At 37.7% G+C, this 25,391-nt stretch overlaps 1 protein-coding gene across 3 annotated transcripts in view; it reads right to left on the bottom strand.

The window, feature by feature from the left end:
* Nucleotides 1–1,034: 1,034 nt before the first annotated feature.
* ESYT2 (extended synaptotagmin 2) overlaps nt 1,035–25,391 on the bottom strand; it is a 91,265-nt gene continuing 66,908 nt past the window's right edge. The window contains exons 14-23 of one of the 3 annotated variants that reach the window (XM_054190146.1): nt 22,664–22,765; nt 15,997–16,071; nt 12,470–12,556; nt 11,513–11,662; nt 10,065–10,453; nt 8,661–8,759; nt 7,911–8,042; nt 6,403–6,508; nt 5,379–5,428; nt 1,035–5,255 (exon numbers count right to left, since the gene is read on the bottom strand). In XM_054190146.1, the coding sequence (XP_054046121.1) occupies nt 5,210–5,255; nt 5,379–5,428; nt 6,403–6,508; nt 7,911–8,042; nt 8,661–8,759; nt 10,065–10,453; nt 11,513–11,662; nt 12,470–12,556; nt 15,997–16,071; nt 22,664–22,765 (1,236 nt within the window). In that variant the 3' untranslated portion in view covers nt 1,035–5,209. Of the gene's footprint in view, nt 5,256–5,378; nt 5,429–6,402; nt 6,509–7,910; nt 8,043–8,660; nt 8,760–10,064; nt 10,454–11,512; nt 11,663–12,469; nt 12,557–15,996; nt 16,072–18,075; nt 18,139–22,663; nt 22,766–25,391 lie in introns of all 3 variants that reach the window. The other 2 variants (XM_054190147.1, XM_054190148.1) reach the window with 2 other exon arrangements.

Below are 25,391 nucleotides of genomic sequence, written 5' to 3'. Positions count from 1 at the left end.
CGCTACACGCCCAGCTCTGAGGGCAGTTGGATTATCAAGTCCCGGCAGGAATGGACCCCACGGTCCCCAAGCCGGGAACCGCCTACCACAGCCCGGTGTGAAAGGTTGGAATCCTGACTAGCTTTGTCTGCCTTGAACCTGTTTCTGTGTGGATCTCAAAGGGAAGAATGGTCACTATTAGCCCTTATTCCTTTGCAATAAAGTTTACGGCTACTGAGGACGCAAAGAAAGACCGGGGAAGAGAGGCTGCCTTCCCTTCGGTAGCATCTGAGGAAATAGCTTTGCAGTGCTCTGCTCAAACTGGATTCCACTGCAGGTGACTGGCAAGGAATATTCCCTGCAGACGGTGAGAACAGAGAGCGTCACCTCTATCACATGAATACAGATTAGAGAGCTTTTCTCCCCGAGCTGCCGTCTAATCTGGCAGTTAAATTCACCGCATAACACTGAGAGAAATACAAGTGGATTTTTTTACTTTAGCTGCTTTGCATTTTTCAAAAAACACATTTCAGAAGGTTGCTGAGAATATTGTCGAGCGCCTGACAGTTAGCCTTAGAAATTAGTAGGAGAGCATAAAATGATAAAGTTAGATACCTTGTTAAGATGTATTAAAACACCATTTGTGATTAAATAGTCAGACTCCTTCAACAATCAGCTACAGCCACAAATAGATCTTGGTTTTCATTCTTTCTACCAAATATCAAAGGTACCATCCAACATTCACAGTTTGTTTCGGGGAGAACATAAATAATTAAACTGATTAAAACAGAAACCTCATAGAAAACCAATTTTGTATTCAGCTCTTAGCTGGGAAACAACTATATAACTAATATATAACTATATAACGAAAATAACCAAAAATAACTATTTTGGTAACTGTATTGGCAAATACTGCTCTTGGATGGAGACTGGATGAACTAAATGATAGCCCAAACCAGTTTAAACAGCACAGAAAATCGTAAGAAAACATCTAGGCTTGGCTGAGCCCATCAAATTAATACCAAACCCATCTGGAGGAGTGTCTTGCACAATTATTTCTGTTCTCTAACAAGATCTTGTGAACACACAGGCAGCATTCTTGCGCAGGCGCTGATCCAGTTACCACCTGCCTTGCAGGACTGAATGGAAGGTTTGATTTTGATCCCAGCCTGGAAAACGCAGACACCTGATCAGTACTGGCCTTGCCAGGAAGCGTGACACCCAGGAACACCTTGCATGAGGGACTGAGGAAGACGGGCACGCTTTTACTTGGCTTTAGCTGCCTTCCCATTGATTAGCAGAAGCCCTTTATTCTGCTAAAAAAGGAAGATATCTCCCTTAGGGGGAAAAAAAAAAAAAATCCAAAAAAACCCCTAACAAACCTGAAGATAATTTTGTAGTTAGCATCAATAAAGATTATCCAGTGGAGTCCCTTCTAAATGCGATAGTGACTGGGTGATGGACTTCTGCAGCTTTTAGTCTGACCGACTATTAGGAATTCAGACAAGTTGTAGCTGTTTAAGGGAAGAGGTATCATAATTAATTATGGTATTATAATTAATTAAAAATTAATGTTTAATGCAAACAACATAATTTCTATGGTTGTTTTTCTGTAATAGATAGAGGAACCGATACCGCTTTTCTTATTTATGCAGCACAATGTTGTATTTTCTACCTGTAGCTGCCTTAACGTGCAGGTGGAAGGACAGGAAAGGTTGCCACACGTAGAAATCTGCTGGGTCTAAATCCAAGGCAATTACATGCAGTTCTAGGTCCTTTTGAAGACATAATTCTTGATAATTAATAAGTGACAACCGTGACAATTTGTCCAATTGATCATTTTAAGAGAAAAAATTTTAGACACTTAAGTTGAACAAAGGACATTCTAATTCTTAGGTGTGAATCTGTTCCAGACCAACAAGCATGGAGTTCCCCGTTGAAGCACCCTATACTTCTCACTCCACTTTCTCTCATGCAAAACCCAAAAATCTGCCTACACACCTTACAGCAAGGCTACCTAGGTTAGAGCAGTCAGCATACTTTACATATCTTACATACATACATATTTTAAAAATTCACCTCACTGTATTACTAATTAATAGGACAGGGATATGCAAAAGAGGGGAAAAGGGAGTATGTGTCTAGAGGGAAGCAACACACCGACTTCCATATGAACCATTTATTGAATAAATACATGCATCATAATGTAGAATTACATGAGCAAAAAAGGCAATCTGTACAAAATCGATTACCCTTTGTTCTCATTTCAACTCTCACCATTTGCTGCAGCTCTGATAAAGGATTCAAGACAGAAAATAAGATTCTTTTAAACCAAATCCAAGTGATATGCATGCTGATTTGAGTTCGGGTTATAACACCGCTATAATTAAGAAAGCTGGTTTTCTTGTCAGTGAAGCAGAGTAATTCTAAAAACAGTTTTGATAGTAGAGAACACGTGTTGGTACATACAGGTAACAAAGCTTATTTTTAGCCATATCTTAAACATCTTCATATGTTCATATTTTAAGGCACAGGATAAACGAGAACTACATGAAAAGCTATCAGTTGATATTGAATACATTGACTTGATAACAAGGTGCAACTTTTGTCCAGAGGAACAATGATGTTTGTCCTTCCTACTTCCATATAAACGGAACAATCAGAATTTGGTAACTATACAGAGGTCTGTTTCCACTATCGAAAGAATCAGTCTCATCTAGGCAGTCATATTCTGATCCAAATTCACTCAGGAGAACATTTCTAAAGAGTTTGGCATCCAGGACTGATGACAGTCAATGGGAATTACTGTTGCTGAATTACGATGACAATTCAACCTCTTAATTTTACATTCCTAAATGGGAACTGAGCTCTTTTAAGAACCTATCCCTAATTTCAGGTTGTGAGCTATTTTGGAAACCTGTCCTATATACTTTATTCAGTTACTCACATTGTGCTATCATCTCACATTTACCCAACGGGTCTAACAGCCCGTTTGTTGGCTGTGGATCAAACCCTGGGCAGTCACCGGCCAAGATGTACAGCAAAAGTCCTTCTACCTCGGGCCGCACCAAGGCAAAAGGCAATTAGGCTCAACCGCTGCACTTAGACCTCCTTTATTTAGATCAGCTTTCACTTTGTGCATTTTCATTGCATTAACAATAATTCTCTGTCTTTCCATTCTTAACATTTTAATGGAGAACTAGCAAAGAAAATACATATTTCATAATATATTACATTTGATATGAACAGATGAGTGTGTGTATATATATAGATAGATAGATACTCATACATTCCAATATAGAGTGAAGCCTTCAAACGGAAATGTTTTCTTACAAAGAACCTCTCTCTATTGCCCAGTCCATCGGAAAGTAACAGCAGCAAAATTTACAATGTAAGTTTGTTTGCTAAAATTGTCTTGTATAAAATGTGGCGATAAGAAGGCCAGCACTGTATAGAGGTGTATGTGTGCGTGTCACACACATCCGTGACAAATGTTCATGTTAAACTGAATTTAAACAAACTGAAATGAGTCAATTCTTAAATTTGAAAAAGACAAAAAGCTACATCTATGGTAGGCACTTTGGTACATCTAGTGATGTAGGCATATTCTACATCTAGAGTTAAGGTTCTGTCAGTATTCTTACAATAAAGCTAATTTCAGGAGTTTATTATTCTGCTTTAAAAATTCTTTCTTGGCTGAGAGATCATTCTAGAATCTTAGCTAAATAATATACTTTGTCTGTCTAATTGCATACTTATCCAAGAATGAGGGCATTGGCTCTGAAAGAGCTGAGCTGTTCTCTTGGATTCTTAATGCACATTTTTATAACAGTCTGAGAAAACTTACCGGAAAAAGGAAAATCGGTTCCGAATACAAAAAAAAGTTCCCCGTAATTCATAAAGTTAGAGGTATGAGCTCAGCTGTTTAAACTGATACTCTCCCTTCAACTCTCAACTGTCTACTTTTATCAGTTTGTGCTAATTGTATCGCTGCTGGTCTTGCAGCAGACGACGGCAATGCTCTAGCAGAATGCCGTTATATCTCAAGACACCTGGGTGGACCACTGCAGTGCATTTTTTCCATGCACCAAACACACTAAGTAACAATAAAGCAATTGTCAAGACAGTCAGTTTTAACTCAGTTTCACACTTTCTTACCTATTGGTGTTCAATTTTAGTACTACAGAAGCATAATATACTATTTAGCACAGTATTGTGTAATAAAAATAACGTATGCCTTGTGTGTATGCCTACTATATGAACTTACATTGCAAGCTGATCTTTATGCCTTATAAATCAGTGAAACATGGCAGTTAGGACAGTTCTAAGTGGTTAGAGAGTTTGTTTATAATACAGAAAAATCCATGTCCTCATACCTTCAAAAGGTCACATGTCTGGTACTAGAGAGTACAGGAATAAATAACAAAATCCAAGTGAACCTGCATAATAAAACCATACTGTTTGTTTTGTTTACTCCATGAAATGAAAACCCAGATTTAGAAACTGTGATTCATGGACCTCATCCTCTATTTATACAATATTTATAGAATCCTCAATTTTGTTTATAATATTCTATAGCATGATTTCCCAATAATACATTTATATATAAATATTAAAATGTTAATGTTCTGTATATTTTAAGCTAGCCACACTGGGCCAGAAACACAATAAAGTAAAAATGTTTTTCTGCAGTTTGTTTTTGAAGAATATCACAAAATGATTAAGACCATTGTGCTGCAAAGACAAAAGAGATTCATCTGAAGAAATTAACATGCATTTAGAAGAAAATATCTATATCCTTTATCTAATTTTCATCTGAATTCAAACCAGCATGAAAGAATTATAAAAAAATAGTATATATTTACATGGTACAGTATACCTTGGTGAGATATAAAACAAGGCAGGTAAACAGCAGAACATAATCTTTTCACTTTCTAATAGGTACAGCCGTCATAATGATCAATTTAAACACAAAAGGTTACTTTACTGTACTATTGCACATTACAGTAACACATAAAATTGTTTAGCAAATTAAAATACAAAGTTTAACGATGAGAAAGGCTATGTCTACATAAAATGACCAAGTGTTACAAAATTATTGGGGATGTGTCTAAGAACTAAATCGGTAAAGCTATAAAAATAATATTGGTACATCTGTGAGAAGAACGCTTTAAAAATATATATAAAGGTTGGCAAAATTACGCATGGGGAATTCCCAGTATCCATGGGTCTAACTTGCACCATGTGGCCTTGTACCATCTTCTGTTAAATCATACCTGAAAATGAAAAGAACAAAGGAAATTTTTTTTTTATGTTTAGCATGTATTATTAAAACTATCACTAATACACCACTTATTAGTACGCAGTTTTATTAGTAATAAAGGAAATGTTATACTTACCACTGGGTCCAGCCTTTAGCAAGTTCTTCAGACGCCAGAGGTATTAATAACTGTGGAAAGTTAAATTAGCAATCAATGCATTATGTGTGCCTTCCATTCTATGTCTTTTAAAGTTCAAATCTGACAATCCTGAGAACTACAGTATAAGTAATGCCATTAATAAACCACATATTTTACGTCCTTGTCATCATAGCTATCTGCACAACGTGTATTAAAGTTTCAAGCTGCTGGTTTTGACCTAAAAATCTATACCCTTTAGTGATACGGTCCCAGGGCACCTCACAGGCTCAAATTCTGAAGATGGCGTATCTTGGCAATGGCAGTCGGTGGACGTGTTTATGCTAACAGCCGTCCTGGCAAACAGGAAAATGAACAACACCGTTCACCATGAACTGGCCACGACTCTGATAAGTTTCATTCTCTTTTTAGAGCTCATACATGGCAATTTGCAAGGGTGTAGGAATGTACTATTCCTTTTTGCATGCTCCAAAGCACATGTGTAGGAAATAGAGTGATTTAATGAGTGCCTATAGAACAGTGAAGTTGTAAATGCAATAGCTGGTTTTGGCATTGGGAACATCTCCAGTAGCAGTTCTTTCTTGTGAATTTTACAATCTTTAATTTTAATTACTAAACATACATTTGTTCTGCATGCTTCTCTAAGTACTCTTGCTTGTCTTTCCGGTTTTGTCTGAACGTTTTCTGAGATACCACCTTTTTTCTACTGGTTATTTTTTCTTTCTCTGACTGTATGATTAATAAGTCTGACATGCAGATTTCCTTTGTTACAGCGAGCCTCAGAATTTTCCATTCTCTAGAAGAGATTACTGCCTCATCTTTTGATGTCTATCTGTGCAATTTGTTCCTTCCCTTACTGAAGCTTGACATCTAAGCCATCTATAATTTTTAGAAGCTTCGTATATGAATCAGGTGCTTCATTCAACGCTAACAAGGTCATATCACAAGAGGATTTTAGTCTTATATAATGACATGCTGTATTAGCAGAATTTTCTTGTCAACTTACTTTGCCAAGCAGCCCTTTATCTTTGGACAAGAAACCTCCACTGTTCTTCACTGCTACATCTAGTGTTCTTCTCTGTACTTCAGGCAGGGAAACACTGAAATCAAATCTGAAAGACAAAGTGATGTTTTAGAGAGAATTTTGTACCTGAAATGCAAGTTCAGTTCCTACAGCTAACCAACAACTCAAATCAGAACCAAATCATTCCCCTCCCCAGACAAAAAATGATGTCTGAGATAAATGAAGAAAAAAATCCCTGTTTTCCCTAAATTTTTTCTTCAATACTATGATCAATATCTAATGTTTGAGACTTCTGTTACCTTTGGTCTCTAAAAGCCACTGATAAAACAAAATGAACCAAACCCAAACAAAACGAGCAAAAGGTCAACCACTGAGTCAACAGAGAAGAGAATGAGGAATCCTATTGTCTTGACAACTCAGTATCATTATTCTCCAAAACAGAAAGACTGGTCAGTCTTACTGATCCTCAGTCCTCTAGAACCAGAACTGCTTTTCTTTCCTGGCACACCAGGAAAACCTATCCACTTTTAAGGAAGAACACATTTTGTTTGCTAGATCTGAAATTTACAGAAAACGAGGGCAAGATTGTACCACAATTTACATTTATTTGTCACTACAGTTCTTAAACAGTTTAATTGCTTTGCAATACATTTTACTTGGAAAGGCACAGTAAAACAAACCTATTACCTGGAATGAACAGGAGAGAGCTGCAGTACCAGGGAAACCTACCAGAGCCTCTAACTAATGATTTACAGATTTCCCTTAGACAGAATGGACTGAAGTGGTGTTTTTCCCCAAATAAAGTTTCTGTCTGTAGAGAAAGGTCGTCTTTATCAATAAGCGATGGGTGGGGGAGGATGGGGTACACATGTGAGGGAAGCTACCATCAAAAAGCTGAGTGCAAAGCTGAGGATTTTTATGCAATATACCATTGCACAAGCTTGCACAACTTCCAACCTATGGGCCAGGATATAACCCACGAGGAAATCTGCAGACTCACTGGATGCTGAGAAGTGCCACCAAGTAGATTGACCGAGCAATTTGATCATGCATAGACACTGGCTGGCCAGGCCTACCGAGGAGGCAGCATCTATCTATCAGCCAGGCAATGGGCCACTCAGAACCAACACGCCTCCTGGAAGGAAGGGATGCCAATGGCACTGCCCAGCTAAAAGGTACCCATGTTCTGGCCATCTGCCAGAAGATGGCATGCTACTTCTTAGCTACCAGCACAAAGGGGATGTAACTAGCATCGGATAAGGCAGAAGAGAAGAGAGAAGTGCCTGGTAACAGAGTAAGAAGGGCTATAGTGATGACAGGGAATAGACGGATGGGAAGAGCTATTACAGCAGAAGAGAAAGGTACGACCAACTCTGGTGGTGACAACTAAGAATTTCAACAGCTCATCCAGTCAGGTAACCTGAGAAACCTCAATTTGACAGTTTTGTAATTACATGATATAAAACTACTATACATAGTTTAGAACATACATTTGATCAAACACTGGGTTTAAGGTCTTCTTTGATACATGTGTTTTTCTTCTTCCCGATCGTCTCTTATCAGGCAATAAATACATTCGCACATATGGATCGGATCCTTCTTCTGAAAATGCTATTAGATTTCTGTGACCAGTGAAAAACAAGGAAAAACACTTAGAAAATAAATGACACATTGCTGAATGTGAGTGTCTACACTACTATCACTTAATTTAGCACAGGAATCAGTTGTGGGATATCCTGCACAAAGTATGATGTGCAGGATACAGCACATAGCTAATAGCAGTGGTAAAGAAAAACTAAAAAAATGCTAAGCAGTAACTTGTACAAGATCAAAGAAACGGTGAGCAGACAGCAGGGGTGGAAAAACGGTGTTTCTTAAGTGCCATTACAAAGTTTAGATATGGCTTTCCAAAAATTAGGCGTTTTTGTCATTCCATGAAAAATGCAGTCTGTTAGAGATAGCTTCCAGACACTGCTGATACAAGTCTACACACCATTTTCACTTAAAATCTGAAGATGCATAATAGACAAATACAAAATCACAGCAAAATCTTCAGCAAAGTTTTTACTGATTCTGAGTATAGCTCTGTATGTTCTTGTATTTACACATAATTACAATTGGTATGTTATTTTAAAAATCAAAAAGATCATCCAGACAACCAATTTGAGAGGATATGTCAAGATACGACAAAGTTTATACAGACATATGCGCAGAAATGAAATTTGATATTTTATGCTCACCTGCAGGAATGCACTACCACAATCAGTTTGTTTCTTTGTGAACTATGACGAATTGTTAGCTGAATCTGTCCTAATGGAGACTGCCCCAGAGTTGTTCCACTGCAGGAAAAAAGTAGAACACTATGCTTAGCTTTTAAAACACGTATTTAAAGTAAGACCTAACTGAAATATACGCTGAGTATTTTTCCCAGAAATTGTATGTTATCTATTTAACTTTTCAGTAGCCCAAAAGGAGAGCACGCGTTAGCACATGAGCATATCTTCATCAGTTTCTTGTACCTCAGTTGTCCAACAGCTCTAGTCTCCAAAATAAGCTGGCTATTCTTATCACATTAGAGGTCAACTGCTCTTCAGTACTTTGAAAACCATGATCAGTAAAGAACTTGCTCACTCTAAAACAAACATTAAAGCAGCGTCTAGGAAATTGGAAAGAATAACAGTGCAAACTGCAATGAAAACCTCAGCGATGGGCCACTCTTACCTATGGTCAGGAACCAATTAGAAGACCAGCTCACTTTTTTCTAAATTCTCTAACATAGAAATATAAGTATTCTGGGCTTAAAATAGTGACACTTAAACTCACTTACTGTCTTAAAAGCTCAAATCACAGTATTAACACAGCCATTTTACTTTTCTGTAGCTCATGCCGCATTGAAAATAAGATTAGAATCAATTTACACTTAAAAATACAAGTCACGCTTAAATAAAAAGCAAGCGCCATGATTAAGAACTTCTGTTTTAAAGAATGGCAAATATTTGCAGAGTTCCCTCATCTCTATAAAACGCTTATTTTAGTTTGTGTAACCTGACTATGAGTGGTTTCTGTTTCACACGGGACAGTATATGGCATGCCTGGCATTTTTCAACAACCCAAAGGATATCTTAACCTCAAAGGAGAGGTGTACCTCCTTTGTGCATAGCTGCTACAAAGTGCTTGCAGACTGTTCCATTAAGATTCCCAAGTCATTCACTTCAAAAAACTAGAATGAAGCATTTCAGTTCAGTATTTTCTTAGTTAAAATAAAAAAAAAAAACAAAAACACAAAAAAAACCCCAAAATCAGAATGCCTAAAATACATGGGGCCTGCAATAAAGGACCTCCTTAGCCGTAGCTTTAACACTCTTATCAAATGAGAAAGTATGAAATCTGTGTATTCAATAAGGAGTAGTATTTCAACATTTATCATAATTAACAAAGTCTAAGCCGGTTTTGGGCCAGAAGAGACTGACAAATAGAAGACAAGACAGCAGAGGACCGTAGAGATAAACGGGGGACTGCAGAACATAAGTGGATGCTGAAGGAAATGGGTTCATACAAACGAAAGAGGGGGCCAACAGCAGTTTGACAACATTTTTTATAAATCAACTTAGATGTATTGCAAAAATAAGTAATTAACACCGTACTTTTCAAGCTGTCGTAGCCTTTGCCGTAGCTCCTGTGTGGCGATAGGCAGAGAGATGTCTGAGGCTATGCTAGGAGTGGGTTCTTTGACTGAGAGGTGGCTGGGAGAATAAGAGAAGTTAGAGGCATGAAGACTGGAGGAACTTCGGCTGAGATCTGTTGGCCACTGAGGGCTGGCATTGGGAGGCTGGCTTTTTTCAGCTGTATCAGTCTTTTTGTCGCTATCAGTCACTGGGGAAGCTGGAACAGGTTTGTTTGAATCAGGTGGTGGCGAGACAGGAACCTGAGGCTTAAAAGATGATTTTCTTGCATCTTTGGAAAGGGATGGCCTTTTCACTTGGGCTGAGTGTTGGTGATCTGGAGATCTCGCTTGCTTTTCAAGAGAAAGGACCTAGATACAGTAAAAATACATATAATATTACTACTTTGCAGTATAAAAAACAGTAACAAATTTGTTCCTACAAGAGTATTGGTTGGTGACAAGTTCTTAAGTTCAGACACTAATGCATGACCACAAACATTCACACTTATACTCATTCACTCTAAAATAGGAAACCTTTTCCACAGCAGCCGTGTTCTTCTTTGTGGCAACTGCAGTAACTATAAAACAATGTGAAATTCTTCATTCATTTAGAATTATTCTCCTCATTATTCCCTTCCCATTCTCACACAGTTCTGGTGCAAGAGCTATTTACTTTGCAGCTCTAGCCACCTAGAGAAAGCTATTCTTTAATTTTTTTTCTTCTAATCTTTTGAAATTTAATCCTACATCACAAGTTCTTCTCACTCATTGCCCTTACTTTCTCTTTTATAGGTTATTTTCATTTATTAATGATAAGTAAGAAAGCGCTTTAGAAATAAACAAATAACCGAAGTTAACAGAAGCTTGACAGTGTTTGCGAGGAGATACTACTTTATTAAACCAAATTATTTAGCTGGGAAAAAAGACAAACCAACTTACTTTCAGGTGTGCAAGTTTCATCTTCAAAACTCCAATGTGATTGAAAGTTGGTCTGAATTTTTTTAGCACTATGAAGGTACCTCCTTTCCCTATAAACTTTATTCTTTTTAAACCATCATAACCTCAGTTCCGTTTCTATAAGATGAAGGCAATTTCACCATTTGCAGCCTACTGAGTCATAAGAGACTTGAATGAATTCAGATTCTAAATACGATTTCCGAACCAAAACCCCTCAAACCATGGGGAACCTCAGTCTTAATTAACACAGCCAATAACTGTTTTGTTCAGAGAATTTTCTGGTTATGAAATAGAATGTATTTAAATTAGAGGTTATCTTTGTGTACTTAATGGCACTGCCACAACTAAGGACACCTGGCATTGTGACACCCAAGGAAATGTACTATCTTCTTCACAAATCTAGAAGAACAGAAGTCACAATAGTCTTAAATATGCTTTCAGATATTTACAATCAGAAAAGCTTTAGCATACCCTGAGTGCAATCTTCATGTTTATAGTGCTGTTTGGACCGGAGTTGCTCAGGTGGAACCGCTGATGCATAGTTAAATCTTCACTCTCCAGCAACTGGCTTAGAGGCAGTTTGAAGTTCCCCAAAGAACACTGGTGCTGTTCGTCCCTCACCTGAAGGAACACAGAAGCTAAGTCATTTTGTATCATCCGCTTTGTAAGAATTCAGAGAAAGACAAGGAAATGAGAGTTTTATTTAAAAACAAAAAATCCAAACAATATTGAATGTAGTTTTTTGTTAAACTAAATTTCCCTGATCATAAGGTTACTTTAAATTGGAGAAGGAAATTGCAAATATACTCAATGCCTAGTTTCCTCATCCCTATCTTCTCAGCAAAAGCAAGACAGAAAACTGTCCATCTCCATGTCCATCTCCATCTACCTGACCCTTGAACAAATAACTACTTGGTTTCCAAAGGTCTGTGTGGAAAAGAATTCCCACAACTATTAGAGGAATAGTAACGAGGACAGTACTCATTTACACTTCGGTCTCTTCGAACCTTGTAAATGATATGTCAGCAGTGTAAAGGGATACAGTATTTGGATAAAGCAAAGACTTCCTTGGGACAAGAGAGGAAACAAATCAGCCATACGTAACAGCAACTTCTGCTAGCAGTTAAGACTGTTAAGGTTCAAAACAGGTATCAAAAATTACCTTTTTTCCTTTTTTTTCCTTTTCTTTTGTTAAGACAGACGACTATCAAGTATGTTCTTCTGGTGAGAGACTGACTATACTATTTCTTCCTTTTAGTAGTAAATGCAAATAAACATTTCATAGTGTTGTCTTAAAAAACACTTTAAGTATCATTTTAATGGTGTTCACAACATATTCAATCTCTTTTCATAACAGCCTGTAACATCTGAATGACTACTGAAATGTCTTAGAAAAGAAAGGTAACTAGAGAGAGTGAGACAACGCACCTCAACTTCAAGATCTTGTCTTTTGGGATTGTGTACAAAGAAAGTAAAGTTTTCCTCCCATACTGGTTCATTGGTCTTGTATCGAATCTAAAGTTAGGGAACAAGAAGCATATAAATTATGAAACATTTTTGTCTAATAAAGCTGGTGTGAAGAGTTGAGTACATTTTTCATTTTGGCTTTGCAAAATTAATGTCTGAAACCTGACATATTTAAACAAAGGCCAAGTGGGATCTACCCAAGACATATATAATACCACATATAAAATTATACCCATGACATGTGTCCTGGTTTGAGGTAAAACAGAACCAATTTTCTGATTTGTAATTTTACTTTTTAGCTGGGCCTCTTCTAACTGACTGAAGTCTGAAATGAACAGTCTGTTGTTCAGAAACTGTTCACTCTCAGAGTGATAAGACCTGATTATACCAAGGAATGGTGTGCACAGAGGCTCTTGCTTATACTTATTGCTATAACAACCAAGGTCAGGTAACTCCGTTATTTGCCCCGTTAGAGGGTCGGAAGCGGAGAAGCGTGGAGGGGTCACACTGCAGGGAGGAGTGGGCAGGACAGGTGACCCCAGACTGACCAACAGGGTCCATCCCATCTGCATCACACTCGGTATAAAAGCTGAGGGATCAAAGGGGCAAGGCTGCTCTGGCTCGCTCTTTCTTCAGTGGCCGATGTCTGAGGAGGACCCTGTCTGTTCGTCTGCCTTTGATCCCGATCCGAGCATTCCTGACTCCAGATCCAGAATCCAGCTCCTGTCCGTCACTGACTCCAGTCTGGGACTTTCCCTGTGTCTGCTAGTGATGCGATCATCATCCTGGGAGCTGGATACGGTTTTGTATGTATTGTATACTTTTTTTCTCTTTAATTTTTATTATTCTATTATTATTTCTTATTTCCTTATTTATTATTATTTTCATTAAAGTAGTTTATTTCTTTTTTCTAAACTTGTAAATCTCCTTATCTCTTCCTCTCCTCTGAGGAGAGATGGCGGGGAGGGCCATCTGTCGTTCTGATCGGCCAATCCGGCCAAAACCACACCAACATGTAATAGGATATGTTTTGCAATAAAGTTGCTGTACGTAAACTCCTGCTAAAGAACTTTTACTTCACACCAGTCTATGAACAAATGCAAGGTCTTCAGACTGACACGTTCCCTACTAGTATTTTTCCTTCTAATCTCTGAGTAGCCACGTGGAAGATTTCATTGCCAAATCTCACTCAGCAACCCATTATTGGGATGGCGGTGGGTGGCAAATGTGGGCCCAATCAAGAAGGAAACAGGAGACCTGGTGACCCAGGATACAGAGAAGGCTAAGGTAGTCAATGACTTTTTTGCCTCTGTCTTCACCAGCAAGGGCTCTAGCCACACTGCTCAAGTCACAGAAAGCAAGGGAAGGTACTGTGAGAATGAGGAACCACCCACTGTAGAAGACCAGGTTCGAGACCATCTAAGGAACCTGAAGGTGCACAAGTCCATGGGACCTGCTGAGATGCATCCATGGGTCCTGAGGGAACCGACGGGTGAAGTTGTTAAGCCACTATCCATGATATTTGAGAAGTCATGGCAGACCAATGAAGTTCCCACTGACTGGAAAAGGGGAAACATAACCCCCATTTTTAAAAAGGGAAAAAGGGAAGACCCTGGGAACTACAGGCCAGTCAGTCTTATCTCTGTGCCCGGCAAGATCATGGAGCAGAGCCTCCTGGAAGCTATGCTAAGGCACATGGAAAATAAGGAGGTGATTGGTGACAGCCAACATGGCTTCACTAAGGGCAAATTGAGCCTGACAAATTTGGTGGCCTTCTATGACAGTGTTACAGCATTGGTGGATACGGGAAGAGCAACTGACATAATCTACCTGGAATTGTGCAAAGCTTTTGACACTGTCCTACGTGACATCCCTGTCTCTAAATTGGAGAGACATGGATTTGACGGATGGACCACTCAGTGGATAAAGAAGCGTCTGGATGGCCGCACTCAAAGAGTTGCAGTCAACAGCTCAATGTCCAAGTGGCAACCAGTGACAAGTGGCATTCCTCAGATGTTGGTACAGGGACTGGTGCTATTTAACCTCTTTGTTCATGACATGGTCAGGGGGATTGACTGCACATGTGAACCCCATGAACTTCAACAAACAAGGCCATGTGCAAGGTCCTGCACATGGGTCAGGGGAATCCCAAGCACAGATACAGGTTGGGCAGAGAATGGATTAGGAGCAGCCCTGAAGAGAAGGACTTGGGGGTGTTGGTTGATGAGAAGCTCAACATGTGCAATGCGGCAATGTGCACTTGCAGCCCAGAAAGTTTCCTGGTCCGCATCAAAAGAAGTGTGGCCAGCAGGTCAAGGGAGGTGATTCTGCCCCTCTAGTCTGCTCTTATGAGACCCCAACCTGGAGTACTGCATCCAGCTCTGGAGCCCTCAGCACAGGAAGGACATGGACCTGTTGGAGTGTGTCCAGAGAAGGGCCACAAAAATGATCAGAGGGCTGGATCTCCTCTCCTATAAAGACAGACTGAGAGAGTTGGGGTTGTTCAGCGTAGAGAAGAGAAGGCTCCGGGGAGACCTTATTGTGGCCTTCCAGTACCCAGAGGGAGCCTACAGGAAAGATGGGGAGGGACTCTTCATCAGGGAGTGCAGTGATAGGACAAGGGGTAAGTTTTAAACTGAAAATTAGATATTAGGAAGAAATTCTTTACTGTGAGGGTGGTGAGGCACTGGAACAGGTTGCCCAGGGAAGTTGTGGATGCCCCATCCCAGGAAGTGTTCAAGGCCAGGCTGGATGGGGCTTTGAGCAGCCTGGTCTAGTGGGAGGTGTCCCTGCCCATGGCAGGGGGGTTGGCACTAGATGATCTTTAAGGTCCCTTCCAACTCTAACCATTCTATGATTCTATAATAAAACCCTCACACTTCAGAAACACAGATTTCCACTTGCTTTCCACTGTTAGAAGGGATTCCGTGAATAGAGGCCAAAGGAGCTTAGGAGTGCTAGAGGACAGCCTTCTCAAAGCACAGAAGTGGTCCATCCCTCAAAGCGGAAAAAGCAGCAGGCATAACAAGAGTAGCCTAGCGAAACTACAAGCTCCTGAGAGCTACACAGCACTGTGGCTAATCTAAGGCCCTACTTTAAACAGAAGGTTCAAGCTAACGATCTTCAGTGGTCCCTTCTGACTGAGGCATTTCTATAACTGATTCTGTAAATTTTCAAATCTTGATTGGCATTTTGAAGCCTGCTGTTTGCCCACACTGTTATTTATATAATTACTACTGTAGGAATCCCAGTTGCAGATCAGGACCTACTGGGGAAGGGCATCTACAAATAGTTAAAAATCTAGTCTCTACTCACAGACAGTTTAAATTGAGTAAGGTCATTCAATCCTTTGCTTCTTGTTGGCAATTTCAGTTCTGGTGGTAACTTTTAGTGCAGTGGGTACACTCAATGGCTTGATAGCCTATGCCAAACACACAGAGCTGCCAAATGTTTGTAGACAGAGCCAAGTATAAAGAGTAAGAACTTACCTTACTTTCCTGTGCCTTGTGTCCAACTGACAGCAAAACAAGTGGGTTGGGATTGCTGTTTATTTTCTTTCCTGACTGGTAAAGAAAAAGCAAAAACTTTGCCTTCAGAACAAAGCAAAACCTCTCTCCTCTGAAACTTAAATTTTTGCATCTTAAAAATACAGATGATATGCATTCTACTATTTGCTTATCTGTTATTCTCAGTATTTTATTCAACAGGCTTGAATGGCAGACTGGCTAGTAACTCATGGACATGTTAACATGAAGGCATCCAACTACCCTATATACATTGAAGCAAAACGCTACAAATAAGCAGGAGTTTTAGGCTCCTTTCCATTTTCTTCGAATGAAATTCATTAGGTGAAAATGCTTATCCTTTAATGAGCATTAAAACCCCCAAAGCTAATGAAGCATAGTTAAGGCTGCAAAATTAATATTGCATGCAGATGGGAGATATGGAGAAAGAACAAACTCAGGAAGCTTACTTTATTTACATTGCAGTAGTATTATTAAATTGTATGTAGTATCAGAACATTGATATTTCCCCCTTTTCAGTTTTGGGAGAAAGAAGATGCACTATAATGTACCTGATGTATATTTCTACAGTTTACCAAATACTCTTTATTAGAGAATCAACCATCTGCCATATCTGAGCCTTGCTCACCAGGTGTATAGCATTACATCAAACTGTGAAAATAAACACCAGTTTAGAAACAAATGATATACACAAAGGAACATTCCCAACTGTATGTTTCTTTCATAAATTTTAAATTAACCTAACAAAAATTTAAGTCAGAAAGAAAAGTTAGACATGAAAGTTAATCATCTCAAGCAGGTATTAACACAGTTTAAAAGCCTAGAAAATATACTATACATGATTAATAATATACTTTGAATTCTACCATGTAGGAAGTTGTACAGATAGGTATGCAAACAGAAAGTTAGTTCAAATCTACTTAATGCATGTAAGGTCACAATTACAACCAAGGGATTAAAATATTTTATATTTTTAAATTAAGAACGTGCATATTTTAGGTATTTTTGGATCTGGACTTACAGTTTGTACATCAATATTTCCACTAATATTACTCGACTTTAATGTGACACACTGCTTATAACCATACTTTCCTTTAGAAAAAAAGCTGCTAAGAAAGCACTCCTTTCTTGGATGAATGCTGCATTTCTTTTTTTCATGATTCCTAATAAAAAATATTTAGCTCTCAAAGACAACAGAATACAAAGGTTTAAGGAACAGAAAGTCAGATTATACTCCAGTTGATGGTGTTTAAAAATGGTAGGTGCAATTTGTTTAATTTTTCCTTTGTTCATAAAAAGATGCCCGAAACTCCCTTTTCTTCATAAAATGATGAAACTACAGAAGTTGACAAAAAGACCCTTGTTGCTTATGCTGATATGTAAATATAAATAATTTTAATCGATGCTAAATGGGCAGAAATACGTACACACACTTATAACGTACCTCTGACACCTGCCACTGTGAGATTTGTCGTTGAGAGTCTATTAGAGACTGCCTCTTGTCCAAGTTTCTGCAGCTGAGAACTTGGCTTAAGCCTTCCAAGTTTCCCTCTCAAGTCTTATGTCTTCCATATCAAAAAGCTGGTCTAAAGTTATTTATTACTTATATAAAAGACGTAAAGCCTTCTAAAAACATCTAGCAGAAACAAGATCACTTCAAAACATGTCAGAGACTGATTTTATTGGCTAGTCACTCAGCTGACCAATAAAGTATCACTCAGTAGGTAAAAGATGTGTTAGCTTTCATGTCAGCCTTGTTCTTTAGTTACTACTTCAAATCAGCTCTCAGGACTATTTTTTCCCCAGTCTTCTAAAGCAGTCTATACTCCCCTCAACTGATCTAAAATTCAGATTACCACAGACCATAGTATTTTACCAATGTCTTCACCGCTTCTTGAAACCAAATTTAAGTAAAACGGAATTGCACTAAATATATATCTTGGCAACAGAAATTCCGCCCACTGTTGGAAGCGAAGCGTTGCAGGCATTTGTGCATTTCCAATTACGTCTGTGACCTTAAATGGACAACTATATTAATTTTACCTTTAGGGCTTTCTGAACAGCAGCCTTCTTCAAGCCATCAGGGTTAAATTCTAACGGATTATGCTTTTAAGTCAGGAGAGAATGAACATAGGAAGGGTTAGTAAGTCATGCAATGAAGCAATTTCACTAGGTTAATTAATTATGACATGACAACAAAGGACAAAGCGGGAAAAAAAAAATCAACCTAAAAAACCCACAAAAATCTTTCAAACAGAACAATGAAGGAGCCACAACAACAACAGAAGTCTGACAAAACTTTTTTTTTCCCTTTTGTCCTCTCTGAATGTTTGTATTCTGCTTTAAAACTAATATAGTTACTTTCATCCCACTTACATTTCCCTTACCAGGTTTTACTATAATAAAGAGACTTCACAAAACAGGTTTTATTGAATACCTGATGTGCTATGGACTGCCTTCTGAATGAATCTCTTTAAAATTTGGTTAAGTATATTTTCACAACATAGAAGCTTCTCTGATGAGAATCACAAAATGGTTCGAGTTGGAAGGGACCTTAAAGACCATCTAGTTCCAACCCCCCTGCCCTGGGCAGGGACACCCAAGTCAAGTAATTATGTGAAGGAGTCCTTTTATGGGAGAAATTGCTATGCTAAAAGTATTGATAGGACTTAGATCATTATAAAAATCTGTCGTTTGAGCCTCTTCAGCAGATGAATAATACAAATACTGCATGCTCACTAGGATGATGTTCTACTACTTTACTCAGTTGAATGAAGACATGCAAATAAACTAACAACAGGAATTTGAACTGATTTAGCAGGACAAAACCTCTGACTACTTTCCATTCATTATGCAAATTTTTAAGTTTATTATAAGAATAATATATTGTTCTTGAAGTGACACATGTGAAGTACAAAAATATCGCAGAAAATTTGCATTCAGCTCATAAGAAATAATTTCAGAAAATACTATTTTGAAATAAAACAGATTTCAAGTTACTATACTTTTGTCTGTTTTTTTCTTCAAGTGCAAATTTTTGTTTCCAGGGAGAATTCTGCTTTAACAGCTGTAGTGTGGGGCAACAAAAAAATTGCATAATGGCCTTTTTAAACATGCTGGTTTATGAACAAGAATTGATATTAATGCTCTGGGAAAAGAAATGCCTTCCTGAAATTCAAATCCAAAAGTGACTAAAATATGAAGAGAGATTTAGCCTTTGTGCTGAAATACATTTTTACATTTTCTTTTGCAATGTCACATCCTGAGGTTGGCCAATATATATGATGAGATTCCTGGCATTCAGCTTTAACATTTCTATTTCAGAATAAACACCCCATATGATGAAACTGGAGAAAACTAGGAATAAGGTTGGGCTGGTTTTGTGGGATCTTTTTTATTCATTATTTTTCTTAAAATAAAATCAAGGAATCTTCCACAGCTATTTATCTGATATGTTTGGGACTTATTGTACTTAAAGACCCTCAAAGATGGAGACTGCACAATATCCCTAGACATATCAATCCTAATGTTTAACTATCCTTTTCATTAGAAAATTTGTTAATGCCCAACAGGTATGTTCCTTGCTGGAGTTTAAACGTTGTTTCTTGATTTCTGACCAGACATTAAAAAGTCACTTTGTTTGCAGCAGCCTTCTATCATTTCCATCCCCACCTTTACTTCCTAAGGGTAAACTCATCCTAGTTACTCTTCCTCTGCTAGTCACATTTATTGGCTTTCTTGTCATCATCACTGCTGTCTTCCAGATCTTAAATTGCTGCGGCCAAACTCAGGGCCTTAATAATGGCTCAGTAGACCATAAGGATTAGTACATACATCCTACAGGCTACGCTCCTCTCTCTATGTATGGTATGGTGTTTGTCTTTCATAACAGCACGATACAGCACAACTACAGATCTGTTTCTGTAGAGCTATCCATCAGACAACTATTTCCATCCTATAACTATATGGGTACAATGATCGTCCTCGATGGAAAAGTACCTTATTTTTCCAGATCATATCTTCAATTCATGAAGATCATTTTGAATCCTAAGCTACCTCCCAACTTACTGGCCATCCTTCCTTCGGATTTGCACCTGCATGTTCAGTACACATCTTTTTGCCCCTCTATATTATTATTTCAAAGACTTTTAAAAGTCAAAAACAAACCTATGTGATCAATTATAAAGGCAGGCAACCAATGATTCCTGGATATTGAACATGTCTGACCACGTTCAATGAACATGTCCTCTGGAATCATAGCAAGGATAGGCCAAGGAGGACATCCGCTGGGACAAATATGTTTAAGCCAGACTTCAGGTTCCAAAGGAAGGAGCTGCAGGTCCAAGAGGATGATGGCTGAAAGGCTGGGCAGGAGGAGACGAGGAGAAGAAAAGGGAGTGTTCAATATAAAAAGCCAAGAAAAGGTCTTGCCTTCGGTGACAAAATTGTCTTGTTATGGTTCTGAGTGTCTGCAGTTATAGAAAAGGGGACAGGTATCCAAGAACTAAACTGATAACTGAGTGGAATAAATCAAATATCTGTAACAGCCAGTGACATTTGCAGTAAATTCTAATAAGAAACCCATAAGTTACACCGCAGCTAACAAGTTGTTTTATTTTTAAGCCAGATCCTAATTCAATACGCTTTGGAGTACGACTCATTAGTTCTTTTGACTCACTAAGTCTTGCTTTGGGTTAAAATGGGGATTTAGAAGTTTCTAAATCTGTGAGTGTATCCTCAGTTGATGACCAGATCTGTAAAAGCTGATTTAAAATACAGATAATTTATATATTACATAGACACCAAATTTAAAAAAAAAATTGTTATGAGCTAATGATAATGTATCATAAAACTAGTGCTATTCACCTTTGGAAATTACACTAAGAACTCTTTCATACTCCTTAACTTCAGATAAATCAGATTTAAATGGGTAAATGTCTGAATTAGGTGTCATGAATCTAGGTTCCCAGCAGCTGATAAACTGTCCAGAAAGGAACAGAGAGCACTCAGGGCACTGGATTTTCCTCTCCCTATATAAAGTGAGTCCTCTTTTTACCAATCCCTCAGCCCCCGCCTCCCCAGCTAACTCATGTTACATGTCAATTAGGTATCTGAACTTGCAGGTGTGAATGTGTGCATAATGCCTCATGTTTAAAGATGCCCTGAAAACAAGGTGCAGTTTTATGACTGCTGAAGCTCTTATTACCTCTGGGCTACTACAGTCCTCTCCTCTTCCTGGCCTCCAGCCATAAATGTCATCCGCTTGCTTTCTGCAAGACTAGCACCTGTGCAACTGCGGAACAAGGCAGTTAACGCTACCGTTGAAGGAAATCCAGCCCTGGCTATTGTAAATTGGTTGCTCTTCTACTCTGACTCACAAATTGCTTTGGGGATTTGGTAAATTTCGTCCAATGTCTAAATAGATGCTGTCATAAGTAGACGACGTGTCCTAATGCAAAGATCCTAAGATCCACAAAAACGTCAGGGCTACACTCTTTAGCAAGCATTTTGATTTTTTAAAAAAATTATTATTTTTAGGATCTATCTAGTATTTTTATAATTAAAAGAAACAGCAACTACTTCTTATTTTTAATACCAAGATAACTGAACCATAGCTTATGAACTGCACTTCTTATTCATTAAGTTTTAAAAAGATTTGGTAATAGATCTAATTTATTTTTTTATACTTTAAAATGAACTTCTACACAGAAACTAACTGAAAGGACTCCAGAGAAAGGGTTTTGGTGCGGGGTGTGTGGTGTAAGGTGTTTTTAAATCAATGTTTATGATACAAGCCACAAGTAGCCAGCCAGCAATAAATTTATCTGCACAATCTACAATGGCATATTCACCTCTCCCGGGCAAGACAGTTCTTATTCTGAACAGATTCTCATTCTTTTTGAAGATACCAAGGTTGTGTTTATAGATTTAAGTGTAAGATATTCAGAGGCTCATTAGTTTGTAATAATCTTGCAACATTAAATTCAAGCAGAAAAAATTACCTGGTTGTTCTCCCTAGCCTGGAGTTTCCTGACTACAGACTAATTTGGGGGGGTGGGGGTGGGGGGGAAGGGAGCTTGGGAATTTGCAAAACAAGGAGCATCATGAAGTGAAATAGAATTTACAAGGGAATTTATATTTTGGGGCGCACAAAGAACCACACCCATTTTTAAAGCAATACTTGAACCAGCGTGGAGAGGTTGCAAGTTCTTACAAACATTGAGTGCATCACCTTTTAAAGAAACTACAAGGATGTTGGTCGTAATATTTATTAGTTTAATTTCTTTGCAATAAAAGCCAACAATTCACCAGCACACAGTGTGCGAGTATAGTATGCATTTTATTTCTCAATCAATCAGCAATTTAAGTTAAATGTAAGAGCTTTAATAACAAACTTATCTTGGGTTTTTATCATAAAAAGTTAATTACTTACCCAATGATATGCTGATCAATGAAATTTAAGTAGCCTTTAAAATGCAATAAAAATAGCACAAAAACAATGCACACTTGTTGAAACCATGCAGCAAAACAAATTGCATGCTCTCATTCCACTAGAGTGAGTGGCTTTAGTAGCACTAATCCACACTCTGGCAGATAAAAGGTACAATACAAATAATACCAGAGAACTCACAAATAGTGCTCTATAGAGTGAGGTAGTGTTTTCACAAAAGACTAGTCCCGATGCTCTCCTCTCTTTTAAGTATCCACACCCAAAGTTTCCCTCGTAGATACTCTTAGGAAGATGGAAATGGAAGGAGAAAGCAGAGTGATGGGATTGTGGCAGAATGAATGCATAAGCAGCTTTACTACACAAAAAAGTTAAGGAAAATAGTCAAAGGATTCCAGAGAAAACAGCAGATAACAAAAAGTAAGTAAATATTTGTCATTACAAATAGTTTCATCTGTTAGATGATTTTCTGTAGTGCAACAAGGTGAAAAGTCTTTTGATTTTTGTTTTTTATTAATTATTCAAATATATTAACCCACTTTCCAAGTTAACTATTGGTAGTTCAGATTTATATGCCAGATCCAACTAAGTAAATTTAGAGACCAACCTTCTACACTGTTTCTGTTTCACTTGAAACATATTTCAGATAAATAATACAAGCGCCTCAGAAACCCACAACTATGAAAAAAATGCCTGTGCGGGGAATTATCCACTACAGCTCAAACAAAACAAGGCTGATGAGAAGATTTAAAATGTACCCCACGATAAGCATTAACTTAAGAAATCCATTTTGAAGGTAATAAGAAGTACTTATTCATCTGGAAAATATTTCATCTGTAACATTAAAGTTGTGGACAAAAGTCTTCAAAACTATTAATAAGGGTCTGTGTAATTTTAACACTTCATTATCTTTGAACGTTTTCTTTACCATAAATACAAGAAATCCAAAAGAGCAATTATGTTTGCTATTACACTACATGACACCTATCAGTGTATATAAACACAACATGAGAAGCCAGCGGACTTTCATGTTTAGTCTTGTAAATGTTGTAAATGTAAAGATATTAGAATCAAATAGACATAAAAAAGCTGTATTCACTACATTTCACTGCAGTTTGTCTAGCAGCTCCATGGTATTATCTAAGCATTGTCTTTATAGCATCCATAGGAAACTTTTGAGTTCTCCTGCATGAAGTAGTCTTCTCATGATATTTTTAACCAACAAAACTATCAAGCCTTTTTATATCTGGTTTTGGACAACTGAATTTAACACAGTATTGTATTATTTTATTCTTGTACATGGAATTTTCAGGTGTTCAATATTATGTTCTATTATATTCTTTATAACATATTTCTGGAAAGAAAATTACTTGAAGTTAAATACTGAGTCATTTGTAGATTTGTAGCAACTGCTTTTCTGGGCTGGTAGAGCAAGAAAAAAAAAAAGAGGGTTAAACAGGTCCCACACTACGACCATCCTTATACTCAATCCACCCAGCCAATTTTGTACTGTAGACAGAACATCAGACACATCAATAAGAAGTTTGGGATCCAGTTCCCAAACTTCCAAACTGTCAGCTTTATGCAAAGAACTTCCCCTTTCTGTGCCCTACAGCTTAGCGATCTACTGATTAGAAGTCCTGATTAAGACATTTAGATTCAATTGCTCTTCCCCTAAGTAGGTAGAACTGAAGACTTGCAGCCTGACTTTTCCAAAGGAGGGAAAAAATGTTACAGAATGTTTGTTTAAAACAGGAAGGGAAAAAATTAAACTTAAGACAAAGCCTCTGAGTATTTGCTGGAGAAGCTAATCTAATACAGAGAAGCGGAGCTGTATGGAAAAAAATTGGAAACTGCAGATGTGAGAACTTTATTCAGTTTAAGTAAGAGGCTTTAGTGTTTTTTACAAATATATTAAACTTGCAACAGTTTGAGTAAAATCCAGTAGTTGAACAAGAAAATACAGAAATGGGTTTGATTTATATCTACTGCACAAAAGAGATGGCAGATAGACTTTTTCTGTGATAAAGAAGGGCTCTATTCCAAATAAGCTATATCTTTTTAGCTTTTAAAATAACCTATAAATACTGCTTCCAAACACTGTTCTATACACCCTGGAACAGACATGAAATCACTAGTCAGAGATATAAATTGTTTAGGCTACTAAGCTTTCGTTTGTCACCACTCTGTTTGATGCAGCATTTTAACTTAAATTTGAGTGGGCAAATTTTAAAATGCATGCAAAAAAAATCTGAGGCTTGAAAACTTTATTCTCTGATTAGTATTTTAGCCATCACTTCCAGAATTTCTCATCTAACAGCAACGCTGAAAAGCAGCAAAACTCAGTGCTGTGTTTCCCATATCTATTTATGGTAGGGTTTACTTTATTACTGCTATAATTTACTTTACTACTTGAAGCTTTACTTTACTAATCTGAAATAAACTACCAAACGGCCTGCACTTGTCATAAACAAGCTATTTCACAGTCCCATGGTATAATCCATACAATGACAGAACCGTTAATTTTTTTGGTTTTGTTTTGCACAAACAAATAAACAATACTCCAAATGACAACCTGACAGAAACCTCATACAAGTATTCTGCCACTGTAACATCAACTGCACAGTAATAATTTCATGATGAGGACTTCGGTATCTTCAAATCTACCACAGTTACCCTAAAACAAATAAACCAAAGCAAGCAGATTTACCCAAACTCAAGGAAGCGGGCCTTTTCCCAGTTAGTTCCTTAAAATTCTTCATGCTAATCTCACACTATTTATGGAAAACACTGTGTAATAAAAACATGCAGCCTTTCAAGTCCAGGAAAGGAGCATTCCTTAAAGAAAAATCACACTGACTAAAGAGTAATGTTTTATTAAATATATATCTATAATACTATACTAGTAGAA

This window comes from Rissa tridactyla, chromosome 2 (assembly GCF_028500815.1).
Source record: "Rissa tridactyla isolate bRisTri1 chromosome 2, bRisTri1.patW.cur.20221130, whole genome shotgun sequence".
Classification (NCBI taxonomy): domain Eukaryota; kingdom Metazoa; phylum Chordata; class Aves; order Charadriiformes; family Laridae; genus Rissa; species Rissa tridactyla.
The sequence above is the reverse complement of the archived record's forward strand: the minus strand, read 5'-3'. Positions and strand labels throughout refer to the sequence as shown.